The 25008-nt window shown below is 35.4% G+C and overlaps 1 protein-coding gene across 14 annotated transcripts in view; it reads right to left on the bottom strand.

The window, feature by feature from the left end:
• Nucleotides 1–25008, bottom strand: part of VPS13B (vacuolar protein sorting 13 homolog B) — an 831417-nt gene that overhangs the window by 364279 nt on the left and 442130 nt on the right. For 7 of the 14 annotated variants that reach the window (XM_032610615.1, XM_032610612.1, XM_032610617.1 and 4 more), the window contains 5 exons: nt 20616–20787; nt 19995–20109; nt 17085–17226; nt 13833–14241; nt 874–985 (listed from right to left, as the gene is read on the bottom strand). In XM_032610615.1, the coding sequence (XP_032466506.1) occupies nt 874–985; nt 13833–14241; nt 17085–17226; nt 19995–20109; nt 20616–20787 (950 nt within the window). Of the gene's footprint in view, nt 1–873; nt 986–13832; nt 14242–17084; nt 17227–17787; nt 17897–19994; nt 20110–20615; nt 20788–25008 lie in introns of those variants that run through there. The other 7 variants (XM_032610621.1, XM_032610620.1, XM_032610622.1 and 4 more) reach the window with 5 other exon arrangements.

Raw genomic sequence — 25008 nt, 5'->3', positions numbered from 1 at the left:
ATTGAGAAAACAAAACATCTAGGTCTACTTAAAGTAAAAATAGCTGTAACCCTCTAGGTGGTAAATGCATTACAAAAATCAGAATCTTTCTGAGCAGTAACATTTATTGGAGAACAGTAGAAATTTATTTCTGATAAGAGTGGGAGACTACAACATCTGAAAAACAGACCAGCAGGAAAAATAAGACACTTGTTCATCTGTATTTCTGTGACTTTTCTCACTTGGCATTATTTGCAACTGTACTTTTATGTCTGGCAGCAGTGCCAACTTCAGTACGAATGATATATTATTTTTATCATGTTGATTACATGTGTTCACCAGTTTAGTTGTCCATATATGCTTGGTGTGGTTTGCAAATAGTCAATGACAAAATCCAGAGCATGGCATTTTCACAGAAAGTGTTTACTGTGAAATTTCTCCTTAGAAGTTTGCTTTTCTTTACAGCTTTGATCCATATGACACGCACAGTCCTACATTTCAAATAATGGCTTATAGTTAAGAAAATGCTTCATTTTGATACAATATGACTATATTAGGATATGGTAGTTCTAGAGAGAACCTAATTTTCTCATGTAATTAGAAATTTGGTCAAATTTAAAGTCTGCTAAAATTTTCCAAACTGCGCTTCTTCAGTTTTATGGTGACTTGGTACTTACATTCTGTTATTCATCAACACTTCACAGAAATACTTGATTTGTCTGAATGAATTTAAAAACCCACAACTGAAGAAAATCAGAAAAACCTGGTTTTAAATATCAAAAGATCCCGAATGAAAAGTATTTCTACAGGCCACACTGAGCAAGTTTTATTGATCAGTGTACTTCTTTGCAGTATGAAATTGTTGCAAGATTGAACATAAGAAAATAAACTTACTGGTAAATATCTTTCCTGAGGACAGATCTGCCAAGGGGATTGTCAGCCTGGGGAGCCATAGCAACAGAGCCAATCTTCAGAACCATGGTGTCTTCTTTTGCTGCCTGATTAGCTGTAAAAGAAATAGATTAATGAGGTATACAGTAGATCTGTATGCAACTTCATCTTTAAGGAAAATTTTTTGAATAATGGGATAGAGACAAATTAAGATAAGACCATAAATGAGAACAAGGAAAAATTTGTTTAAAATAGAAATATTTAATGCTTTTCTTAACTATTTCCTTTACACCCCAATAAGTAGTTCTCTGGATAGACAATTAAAATGGCAATGAAAAAAACTCCACTCAACATGAAAACATGTGATATTAATTAAATGTAAGTAATATTGAAGCAGTATGTTTATCTAATTTCATGATCTGATAGTACTACATCTTTCTCCCAAGTGATTTTCAGCCCTGGGGTTTCAACACTGCATCGTTGTTTACAAATATATTGAAGGATATCAGAAAGGCAGTAACAAATTCTCAAAGTTACTTGAATTTACACAATTAGTAATAATTAAATACAACGCACACACACACACACACACACACACACACATACATACAAACACACAATAGCACGTTAGGCTGTAACATGTCAGCTTAATGGCTGCAATGGTGAAGAAAATAATGGCTGCAATTATAAAGAAAGAAAAAACCCAGTAACTGATTAATACGTAAGGACACTTCAACTTTCTATTCTAGGCACTTTTTAATTTTAATAATTTCTATAGTAGAATTACTTGAGAAATAGTAATTTCACACTTGTGTAAAAGTTTTACTTCCTAATGGAATCTAAAGCTAAGTATTCTCAGAAAACAATAAAAGGTAAAAAGGTATATTAATTCTGATTCTTTTCTCTATACTGAATAAAAAATTTTATCACATGTTCTCATGATAAAAAGCCCAACAATTTTTCTATAAGTCACTGGCTAATTTAATGTCTTTTTCTAAAAATTATTTGGAATGAAAAGGTGTTCTTGATGGCCCCATTAATTTACATTAAATTTTACTCCCTCTTCCCCCACAGATGAGTCTACTGTAGTAGCTGTTTAAAATTGTTAACAATATACAACTTTTTGGGTTGTGAAGAAAACATATACTAAAATTCATAATTTCTCTCAAAGAACAACCATCTGCCATAAACGGAACAGAAAAGGACTGGCTGCAAGACCTCAGGAATATCCTGAACAGAACATGCCTACAAAGGCATACAATCCATATTTCCCAAACTGTGGTGGCCAAAGAATGCAAAAGCTAAGAGATTATTTCCAGCTGCTTCAGCAGAACACTCAGTATGGTCTGACTTAGATTAGTCTAAAAAAGAAAGTCAGAATTAAGAAAATCAAGAAAAGTAAGAAGAAAGATATTCAGCGAGGAAAAGAAAGAACCAGAATAAGATGTACATAAAGGGAGAGGCAAAATGGCAGGGGAAGGGGAAGGACAGCAAAAGGGGAAGAAAGAGACAAGCTATCATAATAAATATTAGCATGTGGATGCTACAATAAAGATGGTATTTTTAAATGTCCATAGCAAAAAAGATCAAATAGAAAACTACTTCTCATGCAGTTGTACTATTTTCAAATGACTAGAGGTCTGGCTTGATTATAGGTCCTTATACTATGAACACTGTTTACATTTCATAGATCTTGCATTTTATGCCACGCTTATCAAATAGTTCCATGTGGGTAAAAACCTCTGATTAAACAGAAGGCCTCAATTAAATCAATAAATAGTAAGCCTGGAGAATAGAGCATACCACAAAAGTGCAATTAGTGTACTTGCTAACTGTTCTTCTAGGCTACAGATACTACCGACCATATGAAAGTCTGAAATGTAATAGAAACACTGCAGTAAATGAGGTACATATGGAAGAAAAATGACGTACTTGGTGTTACATACAAAGCCAGATCCAAGAACAGAATTGTTTCTGTTAGAGCCAAAACTATTCTCACTATATTAAACTGACTGTGAAGTTATAATAATAATGATAAAAAGCACTTAATGCAGATCATCCACAAACTAAATTAAAACAATTTTATTACAGAAAGTATTCAGCTCATCAAAATGTACCTTTGATATAAAAAAATAATAAAAATAGATATTTATGCAAGAAAGTGCCTTGAGTCATTTCTTTAGTTACTTTATAGTTGGCAAAAGAACAAGCTTCCCTTTTTTTTTTAATTTTGGTATTCTTTTTTTTTCTTTAATAAAAACATAAAAACATTTGAAGTTTGCAAACTTCATACCAATACAAGCAAACAGTACCATTAACAGAAAACAGTTGAAGATTAGGGGAAAGATGATGATTCCATATAGGTTAATACGTATTTCGTATAAACAGCTGAACTGTGGTGGGAGTGGTAGTAGCTGTAGGCAGTGGTTGAAGGTGTACGCAGGCAAGACTTCTGGGTCCTTGCTCTGGCAAGGATCAGACAAGAGATGTGGTCCACCTGGTCAGAGCTCGCAGCTAAGACTGCAGTCAAAGGCAAGACTCCTGAGCCAACATCATGCACCACAGATCTTCTCTATTTCTGTCCATCCAGAACTGCAGGGTATAACTCTCCCTCACAAAGCCTATTCATGCGATCTATGAGAGGTCCTAATAATTAACTCTGGGCCTTCCAACCTAATATGAATGTTGGTAGGTAACGCAACATCTTACTGGTGAATTACTCTTTATGAATTTATCTATCCCCACCTTGAACTTAACTATATATATATATTTTAAAAGAACTTTATTGGAATATAATTGCTTCAGAGTACCGTGTTAGTTTCTGTTGCACAACAAAGCGAATCAGCCATATGCACACACATGTCCCCATATCCCCTCCCTCTTGAGCCTCCCTCCCATCCTCCCTATCCCACCCCTCTAGGTCATCGCAAAGCACCGAGCTGATCTCCCTGTGCTCTGCTGCTGCCTCCCACCAGCCAACAATTTTACATTCAGTAGTATATATATGCTGAAGCTTCTCTCACTTCGCCCCAGCTTCACCCTCCCACCCCGTCATCAAGCCCATTCTCTATATGTCTACCTCTTTATTCCTATCCTGCAACTAGGTTCATCACTACCACTTTTTTTAGATTTTATATATATATATATATATATATATATATATATATATATATATATATGTGGTAGCATACAGTATTTGTTTTTCTCTTTCTGACTTACTTCACTCTGTATGACAGACCCTAGGTTTATCCACCTCACTACAAATAACTCAATTTCGTTTCTTTTTATGGCTAATATTCCATTGTATATATATGCCACATCTTCTTTATCCATTCATCTGTTGATGGACATTTAGGTTGCTTCCATGTCCTGGCTATTGTAAATAGTGCTGCAATGAACACTGTGGTACATGACTCTTTCTGAATTATGGTTTGCTCAGGGTATATGCCCAGTAGAGGGATTGCTGGGTCATATGGTAGTTCTATTTTTAGTTTTTTAAGGAATATCCATACTGTTTTCCATAGTGGTTGTATCAATTTACATTCCCACCAACAGTGAAAGAGGGTTCCCTTTTCTCCAAACCCTCTCCAGCATTTGTTGTTTGTTGATTTTTTGATGATGGCCATTCTGACCAGTGTGACCAACTACACACTATAGTTTTGATTTGTGTTTCTCTAATGATTAGTGATGTTGAGCATCCTTTCATGTGTTTGTTGGCAATCTGTATACCTTCTTTGGAAAAATGTCTATTTAGAGCTTCTGCCCGTTTTTGGATTGGGTTGTTTGTTTTATTGATATTGAGCAGGCTAAGCTTCTTGTATATTTTGGAAATTAATCCTTTGTCAGTTGCTTCCTTTGCAAACATTTTCTCCCATTCTGAAGGTGGTCTTTTGGTCTTGTGTATGGTTTCCTTTGCTGTGCAAAAGCTTTTCAGTTTCATTAGGTCCCATTTGTTTATTTTTGTTTTTATTTCCATTTCTCTAGGAGGTGGGTCAAAAAAGGATCTTGCTGTGATTTATGTCATACAGTGTTCTGCCTATGTTTTCCTCTAGAGTTTTATAGTGTCTGGTCTTACATTTAGGTCTTTAATGCATTTTGAGTTTATTTTTGTGTTTGGTGTTATGGACTGTTCTAATTTCATCTTTTACATGTAGCTGTCCAGTTTTCCCAGCACCACTTATCGAAGAGGCTGTCTTTTCTCCATTGTATGTTCTTACCTCCTTTGTCATAAATTAGGTGCCCATATGTGCATGGGCTTATCTCTGGGCATTCTATCCTGTACCATTGATCTATGTTTCTGTTTTTGTACCAGTACCATACTGTCTTGATTACTGTAGCTTTGTGGTATACTTTGAAGTCGGGGAGCATGATTCCTCCAACTCCATTTTTCTTTCTCAAGATTGCTTTGGTGGACTTGAGGACATGGAGGGGGGGAAAGGTAAGCTGAGACAAAGAAAGAAAGTGGCATGGACATATATACACTACCAAATGTAAAACTGATAACTAGTAGGAAGCAGCTGCATAGCACAGGAAGATCAGCTTGGTGCTTTGTGACCACCTAGAGGGGTGGGATACGGAGGATGGGAGGGAGGGAGACGCAAGAGGGAAGAGATATGGGGATATATGTATAGCTGATTCACTTTGTTATAAAGCAGAAACTAACACACCGTTGTAAGGCAATTATACTCCAATAAAGATGTTAAAAAAAAAGATTGCTTTGGCTATTCGGGGTCTCTTCTGTTTCCATACGAATTGTAAGATTTTTCGTTCTAGTTCAGTGAAGAATGCCACTGGTGGTTTGATAGGGATTGCACTGACTTTGTAGATTGCTTTGAGGAGTACAGTCAGTTTCACAATGTTGATTCTTCCAATCCAAGAACATGGTATATTTCTCTGTTTATATCATCATTAATTTCTTTCATCAGTTTTTTACAGTTTTCTGAGTAAAAGTCTTTCACCTCCTTAGGCAAGTTTATTCCTAGGTATTTTATTCTTTTTGTTGCAATGGTAAATGGGAGTGTTTCCTTAATTTCTCTTTCTGATTTTTTGTTGTTCATGTATAGGAATGCCAGAGATTTCTGTGCATTAATTTTGTATCCGGCAACCTTACCAAATGCATTGATTAGTTCTAGGAGTTTTCTGGTGGCATCTTTAGGATTTTCTATGTATAGTATCATGTCGTTGGCAAAGAGAGACAGTTTTACTTCTTCTTTTCCAATTTGGATTCCTTTTACGTCTTTTTCTTCTCTGATTGCCATGGCTAGGACTTCCAAAACTACGTTGAATAATAGTGGTGAGAGTGGACATCCTTGTCTTCTTCCTGATCTTAGTGGAAATGTGTTCAGTTTTTCACCATTGAGTACGATGCTTGCTGTGGGTTTGTCACATATGGCCTTTATTATGTTGAGGTAGGTAGCCTCTATGCCCATTTTCTGGAGAGTTTTTATCATAAATGGGTGTTGAATTTTGTCAAAAGCTTTTTCTGCATCTATTGACATGATCATATGCTGTTTATTCCTTAATCTGTTAATATAGTGTATCACATTGAGTGATTTGCATATATTGAAGAATCCTTGCTTTCCTGGGATAAATCCCACTTGATCATGCTGTATGATCTTTTTTTTTTTTTTTTTTTTTTTTTGCGGTATGCGGACCTCTCACTGTTGTGGCCTCTCCCGTTGCAGAGCACAGGCTCTGGACGCGCAGGCTCAGCGGCCATGGCTCACGGGCCCAGCCACTCCGCAGCATGTGGGATCTTTCCAGACCGGGGCACGAACCTGCATCCCCTGCATCGGCAGGCGGACTCTCAACCACTGCGCCACCAGGGAAACCCTGTATGATCCTTTTAATGTGCTGTTGGATTGTTTGCTAGCATTTTGTTGAGGATTTTTGCATCTATGTTCATCAGTGATATTGGTCTATAATTTCCTTTTTTATGTGATATCTTTTTCTAGTTTTGGTATCAGGGTAATGGTGGCTTCGTAGAATGAATTTGGGAGTGTTTCTCCCTCTGCAACTTTTTGGAAGAGTTTGAGAAGGATCGGTATTAGCTCTTCTCTAAATGTTTGATAGAATTCGCCTGTGAAGCCATCTGGTCCTGGACTTTTGTTTGTTGGAAGATTTTTAATTACGGTTTCAATGTCATTACTTGTGATTCCTCTGTTTATATTTTCTAATTCTTCCTGGTTCAGTCTTCGAAAATTGTACCTTTCCAAGAATTTGTCCATTTCTTTGTGGTTGTCCATTTAATTGGCATATACTTGTTTGCAGTAGTCTCTTAATAATCCTTTGTATTACTGCAGTGTCAGTTGTGATCTTTCCTTTTTCATTTCTAATTTTATTGATTTATGTCCTCTTCCTTTTTTTCTTGATGAGTCTGGCTAATGGTTTATCAATTATGTTTATCTTCTCAAAGAACCAGCTTTTAGTTTTATTGATCTTTGCTACTGTTTTCTTCATTTCCATTTCATTTATTTCTGTTCTGATCTTTATGATTTCTTTCCTTCTACTGACTTTGGGTTTTCTTTGTTCTTCTTTCTCTAGTTGTTATAAGTGTAGTGTAGATTGTTTATTTGAGATTTTTCTTGTTTCTTGGGGTGAGACTGAATTACTATAAACTTCCCTCTTAGAACTGCTTTTGCTCCATCCCATAGGTTTTGGGTCATCATGTTTTTATTGTCATTTGTTTCTATGTATTTTTAAATTTCTTCTTTGATTTCTTCAGTGATCTCTTGGTTATTTAGTAGTGCACTGTTTAGCTTCCAGGTATTTGTGTCTTTTACAGTATTTTTCCTGTAACGATTTCCAATCTCATAGCATTGTGGTCAGAAAAGATGTTTGATACGATTTCAATTATCTTAAAGATTCTGAGGCTTGATTTGTGACCCACGATGTGATCTATCCAGGAGAATGTTCCATGTGCACTTGAGAAGAAAGTGTATTCTACCAATTCGATCTATCTGGTCTATTGTGTCATTTAAAGCTTGTGTTTCCTTATTTATTTTCTGTTTGGATGATCTGTCCATTGGCATAAGTGGGGTGTATAAGTCCCCTACTATTATTGTGTTACTGCCGATTTCTCTTTTCATGGTTGTTGGCATTTGCCTTATGTACTGAGGTGCTCCTATGTTGGGTGCATAAACATTTATAATTGTTATACCTTCTTGGATTGATCCTTTGGTCATTATGTAGTGTCCCTCCTTACCTCTTGTATCAGGTCTTTAAAGTCAATTTTATCTGATACATGTATTGCTACTCCAGCTTTCTTCTGATTTCCATTTGCATGGAATATCTTTTTCCATCCCTTTACTTTCAATGTATCCCTAGGTCTGAAGTGGGTCTCTTGTAGACAGCATACATATGGGTCTTGTTTTTGTATCCATTCAGCCAGTCTGTGTCTTTTGGTTGAGGCATTTAATCTATTTACACTCAAGGTTATTATCTATATGTATGTTTCTATTACCATTTTCTTAATTGTTTTGGGTTTGTTTTGTGGGTATTTTTCTTCTCTTGTGTTTCTTGCTTAGAGAAGTTTCTTCAGCATTTGCTGTAAAGCTGGTTTGGTGGTGCCAAATTCTCGTAGCTTTTGCTTGTCTGAAAAGCTTTTGACTTCTCCATTGAATCTGAATGATCCTTGCTGGGTAGAGTAATCTTGCTTGTAGGTTTTTCTCTTTCATCTCTTTAAATATACCCTGCCACTCCCTTCTGGCCTGCAGAGTATCCACTGAAAAATCAGCTGATAACCTTATGCGGATTCCTTTGTATGCTATTTTTTTGTTTTTCCCTTGATGCTTTTAATATTTCTTGTTTGAATTTAATTTTTGTTAGTTTGATTAATATGTGTCTTTTTGTGTTTTTCCTCGGGTTTATCCTGTATGGGACTTGTTGTGCTTCCTGGATTTGGGTGACTATTTCCTTTCCCATGTTAGAGAAGTTTTCCACTATAATCTCTTCAAATATTTTCTCAGACCCTTTCTTTTTCTCTTCTTCTTCTGGAACTCCTAGAATTCGAATGTTGGTGCGTTTAGCGTTGTCCCAGAGGTCTCTGCAATAGTCTTCAATTCTTTTCATTCTTTTTTCTTTGTTCTGCTCCTTGGCAGTTGTTTCCACCATTTTGTCTTCCAGCTCATTTATTCATTCTTCTGCCTTGGTTATTTTGTTATTGATTCCTTCTAGTGTATTTTTCATTTCAGTTATTTTGTTGTTCATCTCTCTTTGTTTGTTCTTTAGTTCTTCTAGATCTTTGTTAAACATTTCTTGTATTCTCTCAATCTATATTTCCATTCTATTTCCGAGATTCTGTATCATCTTTCTCATTACTCTGAATTCTTTTCCAGGTAGATTGCCTATTTCCTCTTCATTTATTTGGTCTTGTAGGTCTTGTACCTTGCTCCTTTATCTGTGACATATTTTTTGCTGTCTCATTTTTTTTTTTTTTTTAATGAGTGGGATTGTGTTTCTGTTTTATTGGTTGTTTGGCATGAAGCTTCCAACACTGGAGTTTGTAGGCTATTGGGTAGAGCTGGGTCTTGGTGCTGAGATGAGGACCTCTGTGAGACCTCACTCTGATGAATATTCCCTGGGGTCTGAGGTTCTCTGTTAGCCCAGTGGTTTGGACCTGGAGCTCCCACCACAGGAGCGTCCGCCTGACCGCGGGCTCGCGAACCAAGATCCTGCAAGCCACATGGGGTGGCCAAAAAAAAAAAAAAAAAAAAAAAAAAAAAGAGAATAACAAGGTAAAAAATAAATTTAGACTAGGAAACTGACAGATATGTTAGGAAGTATATAAAAATAAAAATATAGATGAATCAACAACTGGAAGGTACATCAGTACCACAATAGGAAGAAAGAGGAAGAGGGGGGGAAAAAAACAGTGTGTGTGTGGGGGAAGGCCTTGACTGTGGAAGGCGGGGCCTAAGCCAGGGTGAGGTTTGGGCAGTGGGTGGGGCCAATGCTCAGGACCACAGGGCAGGAAAAGGCCATGGGGTCCGTGGGGGGTGGGGTTTAGGCTCAAGAAACAGAAAGGGTCCAGGCATGCCCTCCACCCCTGGTCTCAGAGGGCAGTGGACCTCACCTGGGAGCCCAGCAGGCTTCCTGAGCTCCAATGGGCAGGGCAGACACGCTCCTCTCCTCTCCTGCTCCTCTGGTCTGGGGTCTGGGAGGGCCCCTCCCGCCTGCCTCTCCTGATCTCCCCGGCCTCCCTCCTATGCCCCCAAGGACCCTCACAGCCTGGAGGGGGCTTAGAGGGCAGGGTATCGGCCTGGGAGCTCAGCAGGCTCCCTGGCCTGAGTGGGCAGGGCAAATACCCTCTGCTCCTCTCCTGCTCCTCCCACAGGGCCCCTCCCACCTGCCTCTCCTGATCTCCCCAGTCTCCCTCCTATGACCCAAGGACCTACATGGCCTGGATGGGGCTTTGGAGTGGGGGGAACCGGCTTGGGCGCTCAGCAGGCTCCCTGGCCCAAGTGGGCCAGGCAATCGCCCTCCACTCCTCTCCCGCTCTTCCTGGAGAGTCCCTCCCACCTGCCTCTTATGACCTCCCCTGCCTCAAGGGTGCTGATCCTTTCTGGCCTCCACTTCTCCTCCCCTCTCAGTCCCCCTATGTGCTACCGGTTCAATCTGGGGTTCCTCCCATCCCCTTGGGCATCAGAGTCCTCCACCGGCAGCCAGCAGGCACCCTAGTCGTGGGGAGATGCTAACTTCGCGTCTTCCCACACAGCCATCTTGACTCCACCTCAAAGCTTCTCTTTTTTCGTTTACTTCACCTGCATTTACTAGTTGGACCAAATGAGGAAATGTTCCCTCTAGAAGCATTTTCAACACGAAAATGAATGCCTTCCTTCTTTGCTTTAACTGTATTTTTAAAAATTAAGTCTCATGAGGAACTACTCACTCTAGAAGACTCATTAGATCCAAAACTCAGTCCTCTGTTATGAAGTAAGTAGCTCTAGCTGGAAGCCAAACACCTGTAGATTCAGACTCTTGATAATAATTGCACATAAAGCAAGCAATATTCAAGTCGAAAACCAGACTTTCAATATCACTTCTTTAAATATTAGAATGTTAAATATAATTTTCTTATTGTTAAATGAATTTTAAGATGAACTATTATCAACTTTTACATTTACTGTAAAATGAAACATGAGTCTAAACGATTTTATCTTTTCTTGAGGCAAGAGTATGTATTGAAAATGAAAAGGCTATGATTCTGAAATTATGAGCTTGTATAAGTAATCAAAAGCTTAAAAAAGGAGCAGAATTTTCATGTAATTGTCAAAGTCAGACTGTTGATCATAACTAAGTTTCCTTAAATTCAACATAAAATAAAAGCATTTTAGAGACTTCAACTTTTCCTTTAAGATTCTCAATATAAACTCTACATAATAAAAATCTAAAGTCTCAAGTTTTATAAAGCCAGAACTATACTGACAACCCTACACAAAGCCATCAACAAAAGGTTTTATTAGTTATTGTCATACTTGCAGTTGAAGACAGAAAGAAGGTTCAATAAATGTGTAACCTAATGATTATGTATATTAATGGGAAATGTAGTTGCATCTAGTTTACCAATCATCTCTGATCGACAGGCACAAATTGCTTGGAGATAGTTTTATAAAATAGTTCCTGCTGAGAAGTATGATATAGCAGCATTTTAGTATGCTATCACACTCAGTAAGACATAATTTACATTTGGTTTAATTAATCTGATAAAAATATTATGACCATTTGAATTAAGAGTAGCAATGCCGAAAGATAACATGTCAAAAAAATCTAACATCATACGTCAAAACCTTTGAATTTTTGGCATGCATTTTTATATACTTTTTTGTGGATAGGCACATAGTTTGGCAATTCATAACATCTCAGGTAGATACAGATATGAGAACAGGTACAAGTAAGATATGTACATGTAGATATAAATATAGATATACACATAGAGAGACACACACACAAACACACACACACACACACACACACACACACACAAAGGCAAAAACACCCCAAAAATGAAAAGACATATGCAATACAATGTAGGTCAAACAAAAGGCTTAACTCAAAGAGCTCTTAACAAATGATGAAGATGAGCAACTCCTTAGAAAAAAAGTGTACTTTTCATTAATGAGACTGAGAAAAGACCAAAAAGTTTCATAAACCTGTTAGAATGACAGTGTGGAAACAGTATACATTGCTACAGCCTTTTAGGGGGGCATTTTGACATCCCTTAATATTTTGAAGATATTTATACCCTTTGATCTAGCAATCCTTTTGCTAGGAATTTATTTTATATATACTCACCCAAGTCATGAAAAATGCCACTAAAAAGGTGTTTATTACAAAAAGTATTCACACAAAGGATTAAAATTAACCAAAAGTCCACAGAGAAATGTGGCAGACCATATTTTCCAAAGATGGCTATAACAAGATCCCACCCACAGCCTCACCGCATACTCTTATTCAAGGTTACCTGCTTAGCAGGTGCTTAGGGATCAGAATTTTGAACTTATACCTTAAAAATCCCACCACAAGCACCACCAAAAAAAAAAAAAAAAGAAAAAAGCAGCTTTAAAAGTAAAACAGCAAGAGTTTAGAAATTTTCTTGCAATTACAATCGATTGGAGATTTTCCTAGTTATAGCAGCCAAATGGGAAATTTAAACCAACATCAACAAAACTGTGTGATATATAGTATTAGTCATGAAACATAACTAATTGGTCATAAAACAATAAGCCAACAAATGACAAACAAACAAAACAAATGCACACACAAGGGAAATAAAGCTGTTCCTTTCCCACCCTTTTCTCAAATAGCCAGATTTGTATTCCTTCAGACATCTACACAAATCAATGAAACACAAAAACCTGTTTCAATAAACCACCACTGAGTATGACAGAAAAGTGAAGCTAGAGTTAACCACGGAAACTGCTGACCTGTGTCTCATTGTGAAGGTGCTCAGCACACAGGTACTACCACCCCTACTAAGAGGGAGCTCCCATTGATCTTCCCGTTGACTCAACTATGCCTGCACATCAGTATTGTTCGGAAAATACCATAAATCCTGTCCTAGTCAAAAGAGCTTCCAAGCAGATTGATGGTTACTCAAAAACACAGAATCCTGAACAAAGAACTACATATAAGCCAGCAATTTCACTCCTAGGTATATATCCAAAAGAATTAAAAATGGGCTCAAACAGATGTTTGTATATAGTAGCATTACTCACAATAGCCAACCCAACAGTGGAAACAACCTAAGTATCTGATAGAGACTGGATAAACAAAATGGGGTGTATCTACACAGTAGATATTATTTGGGCATAAAAAGAAATGAAACTGTGATACATGCTACAACACGAATGGACCCGGAAAACATTATGCTAAGTGAAATAAGCCAGACACAAAAGGACAAATATTCTGTGATTCAACTTTTATGAAATATCTAGAAGAGGAAAATTCAGAGAGACAGAAAGTAAATTAGAGGTTACCAAGGGGGAGTTACTGCTTAATATATAAGGTATAGAGTTACTGTTTGGGGTGATGAAAACATTTTGGAAATAGACAGTGGTGAAGGCTGCACAAGATTGTCAATATAATTTATGCCATTAATGCAGTGTGTGGTGTGTTTGCTAATTTTTTAAAGCAATTTTTAATTATCTTAGGTATACAGAACACAACATTTGAGTTTAACAAAACAACTGAAAGTATGAGCTTTACTAGCAAAAGACCTAAAGAAAAAAAATCTCGTATTTCTTACTCTAGTAATTAGTAGAGTCAGAAACATACCCAATATTTTGATATAACTCCTAAAGATTTAGTTGTAAAGTGACTATAACATATTTACTCTTTTTAAAATACACCAAACTGCAACCTACAACCTGCTACCATATTACAAAAAGAAAAACTAAAGTCCTTAGATGCAGGTTATTGAAAATCAGAGCAAAAAAAAAAAAAAAAAACTTCTTAAGACATACCTTCAATACTCGGCTGCATTTCTTCTGTTTTTGGAACAAAAATTCTGATTACACTTGTGTTGATATAAATCAAAGGTAAATTGCGTGAAGTCAGCGTATGGGTCCTCATGGGCTGACCAGGAGATTTTCTTTTCTCTTTTTGGGTCCTTGGTAGTTTTGCTTGAAATATACTTGCAATGGCATTAAGTAAAGGAAAACAAAGGACAATATCAAAGGCTTGTGCTGAAAGAAGTATTTCATGAAGAAAATGAGGGGAACCATCTGTTAAACCTTCAGGTAACTTATGAAAACTTCTTCGCTCATTTCTTGATGTTAACTTGTGGCGAACATTTTTTGTTACAGCTTTTGTATATGTCAAAGAGAGAAATCCATGCTGCTGATGAGAGCCATCTAGAAGTTTTGCAGTTGTCTGTTCCAGAACAAGGAAATCACAATACATGTTTATTAAAAAAAGAGGAAAAAAACACAAAACAAACTATTTAAAAGCAGAAAACAATCTCGGTTGATACTTTAATCTTTTATCACATCCACACTTTTTTTTCTCATGACTGGTCAGCTGTTTATTACAAATAAAAAAATAAAAGCATACTTCTTAATGAGCACATTACTGATCAATTCCATAAACAGGGCAAAAGCCTCTAAGACAAAATGACTGAACTTGAAGTTAGGAATCCTGAGTTGTAGTTCTAGATCTTGAGTGAGGTAATTAACCTCTTTGTGCTTCTTTCTATAATTTCTACTTTTTCTGTAATGTTCAGAATTTAGAACAGATCATATCTAGATTTATCTTTTCATTCTTTATAATTTTTCATTAAGAGTAGTAATATGCCGTCATAATTTGGGTCAGAGAGGGGTTTTCTATGCACGCGAAATTGAAATACCATGTTATGTATTTCCATTTGTGAAATGGAACCAATAGTTTTCCTGAACCAATTAATGTACATAAAATTCTAATTTGCATATTACTCAAAATAAAATTAGAGTTAAGTTGTTATATTCCACATTCCCAACCCCTCTTCCCAAGGCCTGATGAAGATTTTTAGGTATCAGAGTGCAAAGAGTGATGTTAAGAGAGGAAGTGAACCGAGGAAGAAGAACAAGAAGGAAATACATTCAGATAAAAAAGAAAAAAGTTAGAAGTAGCAAAGCAGCAATGTGTTTGAGCCTGTTATCCCATCACTAGTAAACCTCTTCTACTTCCATTTTCTTCCTCTCATTTTGTTGCTTATCACCTAATGAAAAGAAAATAGTATGAAATTCAGTTTTTACTGTTACTTTTTTTTTAACCTGGACTTTATAATGAAGAAAGGTGAGATAAAATTTACCTTTGCATATGTTTTTTTCTCAAAGTTAATTTTCTCCCCATTAAAAAAAACTTGGAAAGTAGGCATTACATGAATATGCAATACAATCACTTTTCATATAATTGTCCTGCCCTTAAAGCATTTTTTACTATTTCCAACTTTCTCACTGCCTCTTACCTAACTTCCCTTTATTTTTGCTTTCTACACTCAAAACCAAAGGAAATACAGTAAAACAAGAAAAAGTGATCCCAGTCTTATCGCTATGATGCTAGATTGCAGGCAACAGTGGATGGAGAAGGGTGCTGTGGTATGGCCCCAATGGAAGAGGCCACAGCAACAGTGTCTCTAGGTGTCTCAACCAGGAATTAGGGTGGGGAGGGGTAGAATCAACCACTAATCTAAATAACCCACCTCAAATCTTAATTAATGGCAACATTTGAATCCTGGAAATAGTATAAAAAGTGTTTCAATGTATAAATGTTTTGATTTGGGAAAGATATTTTTAAACACGTTGAATGTAGGTACTCTTGAAAGGTCAACACCCATGAGAGCAAGTGTGTTGAACTGCTATATCCTTAACTCCCCTAATAAAAGACAGGAAAAATTAAAGAATGAATGAATACTAACTGGAGTTGAGATAATATAAATATTACTTTTCATGTAGTAATAATCAATATTTTATACTATTTAAAGTGAAAAGTTAGAAAGCAATGATGATTAATGAAATGTTAAGAAAATTAAAAAATTTAGAAAAATTGATAAAATTTTAAAGGGCATTAACATGGTATCTTAAATGGGAGTGAAATCCAAAAGGGAGGGGATATATGTATATGTATGGCTGATTCATTTTGCTGTGCAGTAGAAGCTAACACTGTAAAGCAACTATACTCCAATAAAAATTAATTTTAAAAAACTCAAAAAAAGGGGGCATTAACAATAATTTTGGTTTTCTTTCATGAATACATGTTAAAATAAAGAAAGTTCCTCATGGATGCTAATGAACAATTAAAGAGAAGAAAATAAATCTAAACAGAGCTTCCACTAACATAAAAAATTTTCCAGACTAGACTAGAAAAAATTCAAAATCAGAAACTAGTATTTGCTATGCAAATACAATGTTAAACACTAAATCTAAGAACAAAATTATTTAAAATATTTGGCTAATTTTTACACTCTTTTTAAAGATATATGTCTTAAATTCCTTTTGAGCTACAGAAAAGGGGAAGGAAAGAAATACTACTTTACACATGCTAAGAAAATGTCTAATATAATGTTTGCACTGATTTAATAGTTTCTTAAGAAAACTGCTATTACCATTGTGATAATCTGCTCTTAACATTTAAAAATTACATGCATTTTTATTGACTTTAAAAATGTCACTTAAAAGAACTTGCTTAATAACATATTCAAATATTTTGTACCACTAGGGAAAAAAAGGTTCTAAACTTCTAAAACCCACTGGTATACAGTCTACCGTTCATCTTCTGTCCAGTAAATGACAGACGTACAGCCTTGTCCAGATATAACAGGCACCAAATAAGGTACTTGGAGTTAGTTCTGAGAAGGAAATGGTATAATAATAGGGAAAAAAAGCAATGTAAGGAAGAATCATAAAAGGAATGACAAAAGCGGTATGGTCAACTCTTGATCATTCAATACATGTATAATTTAACAAGCATATTCAACATCCTACTTTGATTTTCTAATGCTGATGGTAAAATTAGTTTATATTCACAAAACCAGAATGACAAATAGCATACTCAAGTAACCCAGAAACAAATTATAGTGAAAACCAGTCTATGATTTAAGAATACATTATAGTTCATTTACAAAGTGAATGATACAGAGGAAGATGAAAATCAAGAGTTGACTCTATGGATAGTTCAATTCCTTCTCTGGGTTCCTGTTAATGGGAGTTCTGTAGCATAATTTAAAAATGATTTCTTACAGAAGGAAAGAAGCCAGAGCAATTACTGAAAGGGTCCTGCTTGCTGATGGGTCGAACCAACAAGGTGCGTCTGTTCAGCTTGTCAGTACAGGAAAGGAAGACACCTCCACATTGCCCCAGAGACCAACACTCTTCCCCAAGGCTTGAGGTGATGGACAGGAGCAAAGAAGGTGAAAAGACAAAAAGCAATAAAAGCCATAAGCAAAAAAATCTGGATAGTTTTAATTCTGCTCAAGTTTGCATAGGTTTAGGTTTGAGCCACTGCTAGGTATGGCCTCTGCCTGGACCATCTTCTGCAAAAGCATTGTTAATGGAAGTAAACAAAAAATAGTTGCTTTTAATGTAAATGACTACTTTTAACTTATAATAAAGAACAATCCAACATGAACTCACTTATGAATGGGAAAAACTTCTAAAAGGTCAACATAATAATACATTAATGGTAAAGTATATTAATAAAAGCAATCCTACCTTTGTGTTATTGAAAAATTTACTTAATTGCTCTAACAGGAAAATGGATACAAAATACAAGCAGCTTAAAGGAAGTAATAGTTTTATTTTATAATGTAATATTGGAAGAAAAGGTCAAAAAGAATTTACTGAGCTCTAATTCTTGTAACCATTAGTCCCGTTGCATGAAAGAACAAAGAAAAACAGTTTATAATATATTTTTAAAAAATCATAATTACTAAATGAGTCTCACCACAGGTTTTTCTTTGCACTGTAGAAATACTCCTTCAAAATGTCCTGACTGCCAACCTTCCCCTGGCCTGGAAAACATAAGTTCACCTTATCTGTTCTCTTCAATTTTTCTGAGTTAAAAAAATTGAGCATATATAACTATTTCAAGTAGTTCTGATGTAAACAACACTACACTGAACTAAAACGTGGATCTGACAATGCAATCAATAGAACAATTTACATTAGCACCACACCCTGGTAGTTCTTCAGAGAAGCATTTGTCTTAATGATAAATTCTATATTTACGAAGGTTATTTTTCTTTCTCACCCATGAGACTCTAAGGTCCATAAGGACATGGTTTATGTCTATTTTTGTTAAACACTAAATCCCTAGTGCTTAGCATAGTGCTTGGGACATAATATACATTCAGTAAATATTTTGATTAAATGAATGAATAAATTATCTAAATATTTAAAACTTACATAAATTTAACAGTAAAATCATTGATAATCTAGAACATAAATAGTAATATTCACATAATCAAGAAATTATTTCAGCAATAAAATAAAATTCATGTATCACTTGCTAGGATCTTTTTTTTTTTGCGGTACGCAGGCTTCTCACTATTATGGCCTCTCCCGTTGCGGAGCACAGGCTCCGGACACACAGGCTCAGCGGCCATGGCTCACGGGCCCAGCCGCTCCGCGGCATGTGGGATCTTCCCGGACTGGGGCACGAACCCGCGTCCCCTGCATCGGCAGGCGGACTCTCAACCACTGCGCCACCAGGGAAGCCCCTAGGATCATTTTGATATAGAGATATACCATTCAGAAGAAACTGAAGAGCTAACCATTCCATTATCAAAAATCAATTAATGATTCACTGTTACTACAACAAAAACAATTATCATACACTTGGTAAAATAATACTATTATAACAGGTCTTAATATAAACCCAACAAAATATTTTGACCATCACAGTTATGACATAATTTTTTGGCTGTGACAGAGTTGAGAGTTATTTACATGAACAATATGATATGTATAATAAAGAATGAAAGTTCGAATGTTTTTAATGCAGAATTAGAAACCCGTTAAATAAAAAAGACTTTGGGACTTCCCTGGTGGCACAGTGGTTGAGAGTCTGCCTGCTGATGCAGGGGACACAGGTTTGTGCCCCGGTCCGGGAAGATCCCACATGCCGCGGAGCGGCTGGGCCCGTGAGCCATGGCCGCTGAGCCTGCGCGTCGGAGCCTGTGCTCCGCAACGGGAGAGGCCACAACAGTGAGAGGCCCGCGTACCGCAACAACAACAAAAAAGACTTCGGCTTTTAGAGTATATAATGCATCAATAAAGGTACAGAAACGTGTACTTCTGCAGACACTTAATTGCTGAATGAATAAATATTATGAATCCAGGAAAAAAAGGACTGTAAGGCTGTTTCTTTGCCAAAATACTATGAAGTAGAAAATATGATGCTGTTTAAAAAATAATTTTACAAAAGCATGTGTGAGTTTTATGGTATGTGAATTATATTTCAGTTAAAAAAAACTCAATTCCAGGGTAGTGTTATAAAACAAAAAAAAAAACTCCTAAAAGCATTCGTATTTTTATTTTGGAAAAATTAATAATAAAATTGCTATATATCTTTATGAAAATATCTAAAACATTACTTTTTTACTACCATTACTTATTATTATAAACACATCATATTTACTTATAATCTACTTTTGGTAGAAATTTATTAGGAAGGAAAAATGTGATTCTAGGAACATCCACCACATGTTCATTAATCATCTGTGAGATAAGAAAAGTACTCAAAGTTGTAAGGAACATGAGATGCTGCTCCATTTCAATCTATGGTATAGGGAATGGATGAGGAGTATTCATCAAAAACCAGAGCCATTAACTGTGTCCCAGACATCTTGGCAAATATACAACATGCATAACAAATTGTGAGGTGATAAGTAAAAGCAGCTTATTTCATTTAATATGGCAGTGTGGATATTTATGAACAGATTTGCCTTCTTAGAAAGCAAAACTTTATTATATTCCATATATGAATGAATACCAAGTAAAATTAACCAATATATCTGTTAAGAACCATCTTTGGGAATATGTACAGTATTTTTTTAAAAATTAAGGAATCAAATTAAAATATAAAAATTATTTTATAGACTTTGTTCAAGGAAAATATAGCTTTTCCCATATTCATTATTCATTAATTACCTGCTTCTATAGTGATCAATATTGAAACTTTCTATTTTACATTTCACCTTGGTGTACACATCCTGGACATCTATGGAAGCACTGAGATCTTCTAGTTCACTGACCATACAAAGTTCTGCAATAAGAAGCAAATATTAATATCGGTATAGGGTTCACAATCAATATTAAAACTTTCTATTTACATTTAATGTTAGCATGTATATCCTTGACATCTACAGAGGGACTAAGACTTTCTGTTCATTAACCACATAAGATTCTAAAATAATAAGGAAAATTAATATCAGTATAGGCCTCAAAATTAAGATACGATGCTTATTTCAAAACAGGGGAAATCCCAGTTAATGTATGAAGTGCTACATCTAATATCAGTCAACAGTCTTTGCAATACATTTAGTGATATGACCAATGAAGAAATTACCTCATGGCTTTTGAAGTGAATTTTAATACAATTAAGACAAAATTTAGGTATTATAGGCAACATGTTAGTATTACTAATAGAAATCACTTGAGTTAGACTTAATGATTGGTTTAAATGCCAATGATAAATAAAACTAAGTCTCCAATTTCTTCTAAAAATAGTGTTTAATATTTTATCTTTTCAATAGAAAAGTAATCCTGTACCTGTGCCTTTATTTTCAGGATCTGGAGCAAAGAGCTTTATAGTAATTTTGGGGAGCACCCACTGCATCCACAGACTAACACGACCACTGGATCCACCAATATTACTTGTAGTTTGTTCCAAGGTAACAGAATCGGAGAATGGTGAATCATCAACTGCTTGTACAGAATCTCCCTGGGATGAGGAATAACAACAATACTTTGTAACATAAATAAAAATAACTAAAAATGTATAATTTAAAATCTGCAATTACTGCTTATAACTTATCATATATGATAATGCAAATCATATAAATGTTTATACATAATGCCAGTAATGTAAGCATACACTAATCATATGGTTTTCATGGTTACAGTGTACATGCATGCCATTCCAGTTCCTCTAAATGAGTTAGGATCATACCAATGAGTATTTCCTTATAGAGCAGCTATAGCCAAGGGCCAAACTGGGCTCTATTTTTGGAAATAAAGTCTTACTACCTCACAGCCACATCCACTCATTTATCTATTGCCTATGACTACTGATTAGCAGAGTTAAGTAGCTGCTTTAGAGCTGCTATGATCCACAAAGCCTACAATATTTACTATCTTGTCATTTATGGAAAAAGTTTGTCTACCCCTGCTATGGTGTATTTATGTATGAATATATAATAACCATAGTAAAACACAGCATAATCACCATGATTTAAGAAACAGCAAAACATTCATCATGCCTCACGTATTTTAATATTAAGGAGACATTTAAAAGCAGATTCGACAACAGATTTTTTAAATGATTTATATGGTTAAAAGTCTCTTAATTAGAGGTACAGAGCATGAGTGTGTGTGTGTGTGTTATGGTTATCTTTACAGAAATATATTCGGCAAATTATACATATCCTACAGAAAGGTACAATAAAAATGATAACAATGTAACAAAATGTAAGTAAAATGAGCAGGTTTTTGATAAATACCTCTTAGCTCAACAAATTTTCCCAGGTTAATATTCAATGTTTTGCACATTCAAGATGGTATTATTTTGTAATTTGATGTACTTCAGAGTGTATCTCCAGCCCAATAAGAGGCAGCTGAAGCCCAAGAATATAACCCTTGGATCACAGACCTCAGCCCAGAAGAAGGGAATCTTGCAGCTTCAGAGAACCTGCCATACATGCTGGCCCCAAACCTTCATCAGAGCATAAGCTTATTCAGTTCAACAAATACATACTGAATTCTGGATATGTATAAGGTCCTAAATTTGGTACTAATAAACTTTCTGTAAAAGGTCTGTTGGGTTGTTTTTTAATCTTTTCAGCAGGTGAAAATAAATCCTGGTTTGAAGATGAACAGCTTCAGTCTCAAAGGCAGGAAGAGATGGTGCCAGAGATAGTGATCACTCACTCATGTATTCTGTTCTTTTAGGATTAGCTACCAAGTATTTGGGTTTTTTAAATCCCAACTTTGCTGTCCATCTAAAACCTTCAAAAAAACTCCAGAACCTAAACTCATTCTCTGTGAACTGATCAAATACACCAGAGCATGCTTACTTTTTAAAAAGATGTATATATATATTCATGTACCAAAATGTTCATTGCAGCTCTACTTACAATAGCCCGGAGATGGAAACAACCTAAGTGCCCATCATCAGATGAATGGATAAAGAAGATGTGGCACATGTATACAATGGAATATTACTCAGCCATAAAAAGAAATGAAATTGAGCTATTTGTAATGAGGTGGATAGACCTAGAGTCTGTCATACAGAGTGAAGTAAGTCAGAAAAAGAAAGACAAATACTGTATGCTAACACATATATATGGAATTTAAGAAAAAAAAATGTCATGAAGAACCTAGGGGTAAGACAGGAATAAAGACACAGACCCACTGGAGAATGGACTTGAGGATACGGGGAGGGGGAAGGGTAAGCTGTGACAAAGTGAGAGAGAGGAATGGACATATATACACTACCAAACGTAAAATAGATAGCTAGTGGGAAGCAGCCGCATAGCACAGGGAGATCAGCTAGGTGCTTTGTGACCACCTGGAGGGGTGGGATAGGGAGGGCGGGAGGGAGGGAGATGCAAGAGGGAAGAGATATGGGAACATATGTATATGTATAACTGATTCACTTTGTTATAAAGCAGAAACTAACACACCATTGTAAAGCAATTATACCCCAATAAAGATGTTAAAAAAAGATGTATATATATTTAAATATTAGTTATATGTACTTAAGCTTAGTTTGATAGGCAGCATGATGTATTGAAGACAGTATAGCCATTCTTTGTTCCAATTACACCAAGCAAAGCAGAAAGCTCACTGCTCGTGATGTTTTCATCTAAATGCTTTTCCAAAACTAAGTGGCCCTAAATCTGCTAAAATTGAAATTCCTAGAATTTGAGAAGCTATATAAAAATTCAGGTTTCTGGTTAGCTGTCTAAAGTAACACATCTAATGAAAAGCACAAACTAATCCCAGAAAAAGATACATTTTAGAAAGTCAAATTCAATAAAAGACAGCATAATGTAGTCAGTATGCCTTTCTCTATGGATTGGGTCTTAGAGCAGAAGAATTCATAAATTAAATTCTCCCTCCAACACTTAGAAGAACATTATAATCCCAAGAATGGAAATTGTAGGGAAAAGACCATCTCAAATCAATGAAACCTTGATTTTTAACACTATTAAGTATACTTAGTAGGAATGCTAAGAAAACTGTGGCTTCAAATTTAATAAGCAAGCACTCCTGAGAAAAAGTTTTACTCTCCTTCTTCATGCAGTTTCAATTTTCATTTTGGATTTACAACACTTGGTGCGGTATTGTTAAATATGTTTGTGCATTAATTTTCTGCTCTATTTCTAAATCTATAGCAAAAATTGAGCCAGAATTGGAGACGCTGAACTATTTTCCCACACCTCTTTAGCCAAGGTCTAAAATATACAGCTCAATTCTTTCACCATTTTGTCGCAAATTGACCAAAATACTGAGTTTATTATGCTAGCTGAATTTATCTTTGTTCATCTGGAAGAGCAAACACTTCAGCCCTTCATCCTTGGCCTGCTTCAGAGCTCAGGGATGATCATACTTTTGGCCACACTGCTACTCTCCCTTATCAAAATAACTCCAGCATTCTTTTTCAATCACAAAACTTCCCAAAGGTCTAAACACTTCCACTGCTGTTTGTACTTAAGTCAACGATAACAAGTGGACTGCTGTGGTTTCCACTACCTTTGCTCTCACCATTTCAATGTGAAGGGTGGGAAAAACGAATAACTGTTTTTAAGCTCACTACTTAAGCCTGCCACTCATATTTCCCCTTCTAGCACCACTGAGATCGATATTCAGGAAGCTAGAGCTATATCCACTGAAAAGTATACTGCTCCTTATCAACATGTCAACATAAAAAGAATTACTCGTAGTTTAAAGTATAAGTCATCCAAGGATCATATAAGCAAATACTTCTCTTCTACTTAACACAAGCAACTGTTAAGAGCATACTTTTTTAAACTAGATTCATTTATGGTGAATTCTTTATTGTCGAAATAATTTAAAAATAATAGTTCTTACCCAACTCAGCAACAAATACCTTAAATAGTGTTTTTAAATTTTATGGACTTTTGGAATGCAAATATTAATTAGAAATTTAAACATACAGATACATAATATAAATAAGCACAACAAACGTAAGGTGACCTCAGATAAATAGGTTATATTTATGCAATAAAACTATTTGCATAAAAAAATAAGCCAATAATTGAGAAATTAGAGACATTTTCCAGCATGATTATTTTGAAATAAGAAAAGCATGACAACAAAATATTGTGTTGATTCATATGTGAAGGCTAAACAATAACCTACTTTGATATATGTATTATATATGTATGTTCATTCAACAGCTACTCAATTAATTAGATGATCGTCTAAATGCTAAGATTTCTACACTTTGAATAAAAGTTTCTCCCTAAATGTTGAAGATAAAATCATTTAAAGATAAATATTTAATGAAATAAGTCTATTTTGAGGAAGAGATTTAAAACTATTATGAGACATCCTTAAAATATCAACTGAGTAAAAAAGTTCAAACTAAACTTACGTTCTAAAAGGTTGTCTAGAATAATAATTTGAGGTAGATTGCTGCTTAGGTTAACTGCACTTAATTAACCCTGAAAAACTGACAATAGTTTTGCTATAGCAGTTGAGGCCAAACAACTTCACTTTTTTTTTTTTTTTGAGATACAATTGACATATAATATTATAATAGTTTCAGGTATAAAACATAATGATTTGATATTTATATATATTGTGAAATGATCATAGTAAGCCTAGTTAACATCCATTGTCACACAGTCATAAATTGTTTTTTCTTGTGATGAGAAATTTTAAGATCTACTCTCTTAGCAACTTTCAAATACACAAT

Source organism: Phocoena sinus, chromosome 17 (assembly GCF_008692025.1).
Source record: "Phocoena sinus isolate mPhoSin1 chromosome 17, mPhoSin1.pri, whole genome shotgun sequence".
NCBI lineage: Eukaryota > Metazoa > Chordata > Mammalia > Artiodactyla > Phocoenidae > Phocoena > Phocoena sinus.
This window is presented reverse-complemented; position numbering and strand designations above follow the sequence as displayed.